The sequence below is a fragment of the Panicum virgatum genome, chromosome 9K (assembly GCF_016808335.1).
Source record: "Panicum virgatum strain AP13 chromosome 9K, P.virgatum_v5, whole genome shotgun sequence".
Classification (NCBI taxonomy): Eukaryota; Viridiplantae; Streptophyta; class Magnoliopsida; order Poales; family Poaceae; genus Panicum; species Panicum virgatum.
This window is the reverse complement of record NC_053144.1, coordinates 10,196,376-10,205,745: the sequence shown is the minus strand read 5'-3', so window position 1 is coordinate 10,205,745 and position 9,370 is coordinate 10,196,376. Positions and strand designations below refer to the sequence as shown.

At 53.0% G+C, this 9,370-nt stretch overlaps 2 protein-coding genes across 2 annotated transcripts; one reads left to right on the top strand and one right to left on the bottom strand.

The window, feature by feature from the left end:
- The first annotated feature begins 2,972 nt into the window (after window positions 1-2,972).
- On the top strand, window positions 2,973-5,144 carry LOC120650018 (heat shock 70 kDa protein BIP2). Its single transcript, XM_039926973.1, has 2 exons — window positions 2,973-4,294; window positions 4,396-5,144. Exons 1-2 carry the CDS (start codon window positions 2,998-3,000, stop codon window positions 5,142-5,144), a joined length of 2,046 nt encoding a protein of 681 aa, XP_039782907.1. The 5' UTR covers window positions 2,973-2,997.
- Window positions 5,145-6,996: 1,852 nt separating this feature from the next.
- Window positions 6,997-8,830, bottom strand: LOC120650017. The gene is made up of 2 exons (XM_039926972.1): window positions 8,347-8,830; window positions 6,997-7,378 (listed from the first exon to the last, which is right to left on the bottom strand). The coding sequence occupies exons 1-2, from the start codon at window positions 8,731-8,733 to the stop codon at window positions 7,208-7,210; spliced, it is 558 nt and encodes a 185-aa protein (XP_039782906.1). The 5' UTR covers window positions 8,734-8,830; the 3' UTR covers window positions 6,997-7,207.
- Window positions 8,831-9,370: the final 540 nt, after the last annotated feature.

The following is a 9,370-nucleotide window of genomic DNA, read 5'->3' as shown; positions in this document are numbered from 1 at the left end:
TTGGATAGCCACCCCTTGATTCGTTATAACCATTCCTTGACCACCTAGATTAATGTCTGAATGTGATTTGTTTGGACGTTAATCGCTGCTAGAACGCTTAGAACCTTGAACTCGGTACCACTTGTTTTATAAAAAGAAAATGTGTGAGTGTGTGTGGGAAGGGAAAATGTGGAATTTTCGAAAGATTGGTTTAGACGGGATGGATGGCATTTCTGTGTGAATTGCCAAATAGTGTGCTCGTACCTGTGTGGTTGAGCGAGGAAGGGAGATATCCATCTTGTCACAATTAAGGACCGAGTTGGTGTGTCATCTTGCCTAAATCCACTATCGTGCAAACCACTCGACTGTTGTATGGACAACGGCTTAGTATAAACCCCACTAGTTAGTCTGATAGCCATCAGGAGAGCTGAGAGCAACGGGTGATCAAGGAGAAGGGATAAACTCCGTTTGACTTATGCCCTGGTTAAACCTCAGTGATAGGTCAGTGGCCTCTTGGTGAATCCCGTGGTGGCTAGTCAGGTCTAGCTAAGGTGGGTAATGGCTTTGTTGGGATCTGCACCGACACTAAAGTGATCGTGCTGTGGTACCCCTCTTGTGGGTAAAGTTGCACACCTCTGCAGAGTTAAAATCTATTCGAATAGCCGTGCCCATGGTACTGGGCAAGTTACGGTTTAGTCACACAACTAGTGTTTCTTCTGGGAATGGATGGGTTGGCGTGAGTTGTGTTTGGGAAAGTGTCCGGCAGCTGTGCCGTGCGCTACGGCGAATGAGGAGTCCAGTAGCAACTTAAAACTGGGATCCTATGTGGATCAACCCCACGTGTTACTCAGTGCAAGACAATGGTTTTTGAAAACCCCTTTCTTTCAAATAAACCTCTGTATAAAAATTAGCTTTCCGCAAAATAAACCCTAGCCTTATCCTTGATTTACCATGTGCATTATATTCTGTTTATACCCCTCCATGGGTGTGGTTGGACTTGCTGAGTACGTTTGTACTCACCCCATTCTTAATTTTTATAGAGGAAGATCCAGACTTCATTCCCGAAGACGTTGAGTAGAGGTTCCGTCCTGCACCCAACCTTGCCTGTGGATAGGGTCACCCGCAGGAAGCTCCGTATGGCGCAAGACTCTGATGACCCCTCTTCGTAGTTAATATCGTTGTGTGGGTGTTAGTTGTTATCCTCGCGATAGTGGCGCTTCACTGCCCACTTCCGCGTAGAGTTGTACGGTGATGTACCATCTGATATAATAAAAGTGTTATCAGCCTCCTGGGACTGATAATGTATTAATTTTAAATCTTCTCTTATGAGGGGATGCTTTAACAGCAATCGAAGCAAACTCTAGCTACCAGCCGAAAACATTAGAGCTGATGTGTAAGGCATGAGAGTAAACGTCAACAATCTTCCCAAATCGATGAAACCAGATAACTTGGACATGACATGGAAAATTCCTACGACCTGAAGCTCATGCCATCCATCATTGACACTTCTTTCAGTCACGCTACGCGTGTCCGTATCACAAATTCAGCATCAATAACAAAAAGTCTACTCCTAAACAGGGGGGAGACGACCTGCTGAGAGAGAAGGGGGGCGTCGGGGAGGGGCGGGCCGCACGACCGTCGGAGAGGCCCAGCGTCGGCGGCGGGGCGCGGCCGGACTGGTGGTCGGTATTGGAGGCGGGGCGACATCGGCAGGAGGGGCGCGGTCGGCGCACGCCCAGCAGGGCCACGACACCCAGCGCCGGCGGGAGGGGCGCTCTCCGCGCACGCACAGCAGGGTAGCAGCACCCGGCGCAGGCGGGAGGGGTGGCCTTAGCGCTAGCCAGGCAGGGCCACGGGCAGGACCCGGCAGCAACAAGAGGCGTAGGTGGCGGCGGCCGGCAGCGCCAAAGAGTCTAACGAATTGTTGGGCCCATTTCAACTCAAGCCCTACAAAAACCCTAACCAACTCAAACCCTAAAAAATCCGCGAAATGGAGGAAAACCAATCGGTTAGAATGGAGGAGTTACCTTCAAGGATCAGTTTCCCTTCACTTCCCCTTCAAATCGGGTGGAGGATGGAGTGGATCTAGAGGTGGAGAGGGAGGGGCGGCGCCATGGAGGTCGGGTCTAGTGGAGAGTGGAGGAAAAAAGAATGGGAGAAGGAGGAAGAGGAGGCTGGCCGGATGGGCCTGTATTAGGCTGAGTCGCGTCAAAGCATGTGGCGCCTTTCAGGGAGTCGCGCCACGGGACTTGGCGCGACCAAAAGAGCTAGTTCTTGAAAATTTAGATCTGGACGCGCTATTATTAAAATATTAGATTAAAAAGAATTAAAATAAAAAAATTCCCATAGGACCCCCTGCTTGGGACTCACGGCCCTGTTTGGTTTAGGGGTGAAAACAATTGCATGAAAATGTTTCCATATGTTTGGCAAACCCAACGACATGCAAAGTCAAAAAAATGGTGGATGCACACACCTAGTTGTCCCCAAATGCAGGTAGGGAGGGGGCCTAGGGGAGGTCTGCGCCGGGGGGCATCTTGCGCTGGGGCACGCGAATGGGGACACCTAACAGGTAGGGAGGGGGCCTAGGGGAGGTCTGCGCCCGGGGGGGGGCATCTTGCGCTGGGGCACGCGAATGGGGACACCTAACGGGGTTCGATGTGGGTCCCGCCTATGGCCCCATCCCATGGGCTCAATTTCCCAACTGTTGGAACCAAACATATGACATTCGGCACCGAGAAAATTTTCTCCTCCCCAAACCAAACACGGCCCACGACCCGAATGTTCTGGGCAGATCGGACCTGACCGCACCGCGACCATCCTGTTACGTGGCGACACCCAATTGGGCGCCAAACGTGGACTCCCTTTTACGGTGCCCTGTGATGTGGAGGTCCGGCCCGGGCCAGAACACTCTGGTGACTACCACGCTCATCGCCGGCCAGAACCTATATAACCCCAGAGCCTGATCTTGCAGGATCACACATGTTACAAGCAAGACATCTCAGCAGACAACCGGCGACGATGACGAAGCACTCGCACTCTGCTCTAGCTCTCGTTCTGCTCTCTCTTCTCTGCACAGCTGGGTTCTTGTGCGGGTTGGCCGATGGCGCGGAGGCGGCGGCGAAGGGGAAGAAAGGGGGGAAGGCGGCGGCGTCGGGGCCGGTGATCGGCATCGACCTGGGCACCACGTACTCGTGCGTCGGGGTGTACCGGAACGGGCACGTGGACATCATCGCCAACGACCAGGGCAACCGGATCACGCCGTCGTGGGTGGCCTTCACCGACGACGAGCGCCTCGTCGGCGAGGCCGCCAAGAACCAGGCGCCGCTCAACCCGCGGCGCACCATCTTCGGCATCAAGCGCCTCATCGGCCGGCGGTTCGACGACGAGGAGGTGCAGCGCGACCTCCGGTACCTGCCGTACAAGGTGGTGGACCGGGGCGGCAAGCCCTACGTGGAGGTGCCCCTGAGCGGCGGCGAGGCCAAGGCGTTCAGCCCCGAGGAGATCAGCGCCGTGATCCTGTCCAAGATGCGGGAGACGGCCGAGTCCTTCCTCGGCCGGCGCGTCACCGACGCCGTCGTCACCGTGCCGGCCTACTTCAACGACGCGCAGCGGCAGGCGACCAAGGACGCCGGCACCATCGCGGGGCTCAACGTGCCGCGGATCCTCAACGAGCCCACCGCGGCGGCGATCGCGTACGGGCTGAACAGGAAGGGCGCCGAGATGATGAACGTGCTGGTCTACGACCTCGGCGGCGGCACCTTCGACGTGAGCGTGCTCAGCCTCGACCGCGGCGTCTTCGAGGTGCTCGCCACCGCCGGCGACACGCACCTCGGCGGCGAGGACTTCGACCAGCGCGTCATGGACCACTTCATCCGCCTCATCCGGCGGAAGCACGGCAGGGACATCAGCGGGGACGGCCGCGCGCTCGGCAAGCTCCGCCGCGAGTGCGAGCGCACCAAGCGCGCGCTCAGCAGCCAGCACCAGGTGCGCGTCGAGATCGAGTCCCTGTTCGACGGCGTCGACTTCTCCGAGCCGCTGACGAGGGCCAAGTTCGAGGAGCTCAACATGGACCTCTTCAAGAAGACGCTGGGCCCCGTCAAGAAGGCCATCGCCGACGCCAAGCTCAAGAAGACCGACATCGACGAGATCGTGCTCGTCGGCGGCAGCACCAGGATCCCCAAGGTGCAGGAGCTCCTCACCGAGTTCTTCGACGGCAAGGAGCCCAACAAGGGGATCAACCCCGACGAGGCCGTCGCGTACGGTGCCGCCGTCCAGGGCAGCATCATCAGCGGCGAGGGCGGCGCCGAGACCAAAGGTAACCTGCTACTAGCATTTGACACCGATGATGCATGGGCTGCCTGCTTCAGATGCTGACATGTTTTTAATTAATTCCTGATGTCCTCAACGGCCGGCCAGACATCTTGCTGCTGGACGTGACGCCGCTGACGCTGGGCATCGAGACGGCCGGCGGCGTGATGACGAAGCTGATCCCGCGGAACACGAGGATCCCGGTGAAGAAGTCGCAGGTGTTCACGACCTACGAGGACCACCAGACGACGGTCTCCATCAAGGTGTTCGAGGGCGAGCGGAGCCTGACCAGGGACTGCCGCGAGCTGGGGCGCTTCGACCTGACGGGCATCCCGCCGGCGCCCCGCGGCGTGCCGCAGATAGAGGTCACCTTCGAGGTGGACGAGAACGGCATCCTCCACGTGACCGCCGCGGACAAGGCCGGCGGCCGGTCCAAGTCCATCACCATCACCAACGACAAGGGCCGGCTCAGCCAGGAGGAGATCGACCGGATGGTGCGCGAGGCCGAGGAGTTCGCCGAGGAGGACCGCCGCGTCCGGGAGCGCGTCGACGCGCGGAACCGCCTCGAGAACTACGTGCACCGGATGAGGGCCGCCGTGAAGGACGGCGGCGGCGTGGCTGGGAAGATCGGCGAGGAGGACCGGGAGAGGATGGAGGCCGCCCTGGCGGAGGCGCTGGAGTGGCTCGAGGAGCAGGACGGGGGCGCCCGGACGGCCGAGAAGGAGGACTACGAGGAGAAGCTGAGGGAGGTGGAGGAGGTGTGCGGCCCCATCATCAAGCAGGTGTACGAAAAGAGCGGAGGCGGCGCTGGCGGGTCGGCCGGCGCCGCGGACGAGGACGACGTGAACGAGCTGTAGAGTGATCGAGACCGGCTGGCCGATCATCTTCTAGCAGCTGCTGCTCCGTGGAGAGCTTTCTGGGCGTTTGGGGGTAATCCTGATGTAAATAGCAAGTTCTCGTGAAGTGATCGAGTGAAGCCGCTATTGCTAGTAAATCATCAAATTCACTGTTAGTACTTTTCTTCACTAATGGAGTAAATCAATCAAATGGTAAGACAGTTTAACGACACTTGCGATAGCAGTAGCCTTGGATCCACAATAATATCTGATCCGTAAGCGAGACGAAGAGGATGCTCTGACATCTATAAGCATCGCACACGTCAGAGGAATTAGTAGCGAACGTAGAAGGGCGCCTGCATTGTACCCACCAGACTACTTCTACTGTCTAATCTACCTCAGCCGCGCTCCCCTTGCCACGCCACCGGCCCACCGGGAGTGGGCTCGGCGGACTCCGCGGTCTCCGGGCCGAACACGTACCGCGCCCACTCCGCGGCCTGCGCGTCCGCCTGCGCCGCCGCGGCCCCGCGCGCGCCACCGTCCGCCCACGCCGCCGCGACCACCGCGGCGACGAGCGCCACGACGAGCAGGGGCGCCAGCAGGGACACCAGCCGCGCCGCGTCCTCCGCCGCGATCACCGCGTACGCCGCCATCGTTCCTCGGCACTCGGCAGGTTGGGACGTTCTCGGCTGCACACGTCTTTCAGCTGTCGTGGAATGGCAAACTAACGGGGCAGGCGAACATATATGGCCGCCGCCGCCGTAGCTTTCCCGTGCCGGGCGCAACCACCGGCGCCATGGATCGTGTGAGGCGAGCTCCGCAAAGAGGACGGCCTCGCCCTCTTTTGCTGCCCCGGATCATGAAAAGCTGGGCCACGACGCAAGAACAGCAGCGCGCAACGCGTATGTTTGCTTGTCCGCTTTAAAACGGATGGTTCCCTGTCTGTCTGGGAATTCCACCACGGCCATGGCGCTTTTGCGTGCTCCTCCGGTGCTCGTCCCGTGGGCACCGGTTAGTTGGGGCTCCAGCACTCCAGCGACTTGAGCCCACTCAGCTAAAGCCATTAACCTTGTACAGGAGGGCCATCCCTTGGGGGGTCTTATTACTAAAGCACCAAAGTTAAAATGATGTGAAGTAAATAACAAAATACATGCCAAGATTTAGAAGTTGCTTGGCAGTCTGAAATGATATCTGGATGAGCTGGATGAAGTTGAAAAGGAAAAAAAAAATCCATACTGATTCTGACGATGCCACGTGTTGCAGCCGGGAATTTGCAGCAATACTGCAAATTTCACCAAGAGACGTGATGAATTGTGCCGGCACAGAATGTAATTTGTGAAATTCATTTGAATTACACATTCTTGGACTATATGCATGAAAAATCGTCATTTGACGGAAAGGATGTACGGTGCATGAACGCAAAATTCAGGGGAGATAGCAACGGTTGTTCTCTTTCTTTTTCCCTACTTCTGGGTAAGTGGGTATAACCCTAAGTGCTTAATATTTTACTCCCAATAAATCTGTATTGGGACCTTGCTAAAAAGATTTTGGGTGTAGAAAACACCCACCTCTCCAACAGTGCCTTAAATATTTGCCAAATCTGAAAAATAAAGTAACGTAAGCTGGGCCTGCACTTTTATTTCTCGCGAGAAAAAAAGGGCACGACACCTCCTTGCCCCTCCATCTCCTCTCCACGTGGCCCTTTTTTTTTCTCAAGGAAGGATTGGGAGTGCAGAGAGAAGGTCAAATTTAGCCCAGAATAGCTCCAATATTGGCCACGCCAAAAAATTGGGCACTGTTGGACCTTTGTTTTTCAGTTTTTCACCCAAAACTGATTATTGGAGGAATTTATTGGTCACTCTTGGAGATGCTCTAAAGTACAGATGAAATCCATCACCACTAGGCACTAGCCATCTATATTTTCTTCCAGGGGAAAATTCAGTACACAATAATTACCAGCCAATTTTCTTAGCATCATGATTTCAACCAAACCGTACATGCTTACCAGCTACTTTCAAGGTAAAGTCCTATAGGCTATACCTCAGATGGAGGGCCATCATCCCCTGATGTCTCCTCTCGAAGTCCTACTCAAGAGCTGGTGCTACTTCAGTCGGATTGCCTTCAAACACATCGGCGCTTGATGATTCAGACTCCTCAGGGAACTCCTGTGTTTGTGATTCCTTGTAAGCAGGAGTGTCTCTGAAATCTGTTGCCCCATCGTTGTAGGTAGACACCGCGACACCACAAGCAACGAGCTGCACAAGTAGGCAACACTGACTCAAAGCTGAATCCACAAATTACTATCACATCTCATTGCTGGATAGTTAAAAATGTATACCTGAGGAATCACAAGTAAATGTTTTTCAAGGCAATCAAGTTAAATAAGAATGTAGGACAACTCCCAGTAAACAAAAATCGGAGTGTTTCATTCGGTAAAGTAACTCAATAAATTAACCCTACAACTTGATCTTCTTGAGCAGTACACAAAGAAACAGATTCCTGATTCTTTTCAGCAGAAAATAAAAAATAATCTGCCACCCATTAGCCACTGGAAAGGATCCTTTTTTTAGCCCAGATACAATAAATAACCACTAACAATCAGTGGAACTAAACCACTATATAATGAATTTTGAATGCTAGTTATTACTACTACAGATAAATTCAGATGAGCAATCAAGATTGACATGTCAAGCTAGAGGCCCTGTTTGTTTGCCCATAAGATTATATATTCCAGCTTAAAGTCTGAAAAATAATCTCACAAGGAAACAAACACTCCAGCTTATTCATCAGATTATATAATTTATACCTCTAGATTATAATAATCCATAAGCTGCTGAAAACATGCTTATTTCAGATTATAGTAATCTAGATCTCAAATAATCTATGTTGCCAAACAGCTAATAGATTATTTCTCTCAAGTTTATAATAATCAAGATTATATAATTCATCACCTATAAGCTAGATTATATAATCTTGTAAACAAACAGGACCAGGGTCAAGCTCACAATAACACACTGCAGTTTAGAACTATCCACTAAAGTTACAGCATGTCAGCATAGAGTGGACTGTTTCCCGATGACCTCTATCTATATGCAGAGCAATTCGACGTGGAGCCACGGAGGAGTCCAATTAGCGTAAGATTTAACTTTGTTGAGCGCTTGACTAATGAGCATGGATACCACATAATCATCAAGCAAGAACCAATAGAGGAGGGTGTACTCACGCCGAACACAACGCCAAACGCCCACATATACTGGACGAAGAAGCCAAGGGCCTCCCACTGGGGCCCCTCCCAGAAGTCCGGCGTCTCCGGGTCCGGCAGCACCGGCATGGGCTCCGTCGACACCTCGAACCCCAGCGGCTCCCCTTCCCACTCCGCGGCCTCCGCCTCCGCCGCTTCCTCGTCCACCTCGGGCGCCGCGACCCCGCCGCGGCGCTTCTTGCCGCCGCGCTCCTCGAGGCGCCGCTGCGTGCGGGACGAGACCCCGCCGCGGCGAGCAAGGGCCACGTGCAGGGCAGCGCGGCCGCTCGCGGGGAGAAGAGGAAGCGGTGCGGCGCGACGGCGGGCGACGGCCGCGCCGAACGCCGTGGGGGAGGCCAGCAGAGACATGAGGCTGAGACGGCGGGGCAGCGGAGCTCCTGGCTGTGGATGCGTGTCTCGAGGTGGAATAGTGGGGATGAAGATGAGATAAGATTTTTTTGTTTTCTTTTTCTTTTTCTTTTCTTTCTTGGTTTTGTTTGCATTTGCATATAAACGTTACGTTTTCATTTTCCTATTTCCCTGCAATAGAGACAGGGTTGATTTTTTTTAATAGTTTAGACTCTTGAGATATACTCTCTCGATTTCAAATTATAGATCCTTTTACTTTTTTAATCTCGAATTTGACCACTCGTCTCATTTAAAAAATTTATACAAACACAGTAAAATTAAAATTTAAGTTACTTTTAAAGAACTTCTATTGATAAAGCAAACCACGATAAAAAACAAAAGAAATTATTTTTTGCACTAATTTTTAAATAAAACGAGTGATCAGACTTGAAGTTAAAAAAATCAAACGATCTGTAATATGGAATAGAAAGTATATCTATTTCTTCTCAGAACTTTTGAGTGTCACAAATAAACCCCATGAGAACAAAATAGAATTCAGCATGTTTCCTCCCAAACTTTTAGAAAAAAAACTGATTTTGGTCTTCGAACTCTAAAACCAAAGAAATCATCAAGCTATCGATATTATCCATTTTCCACC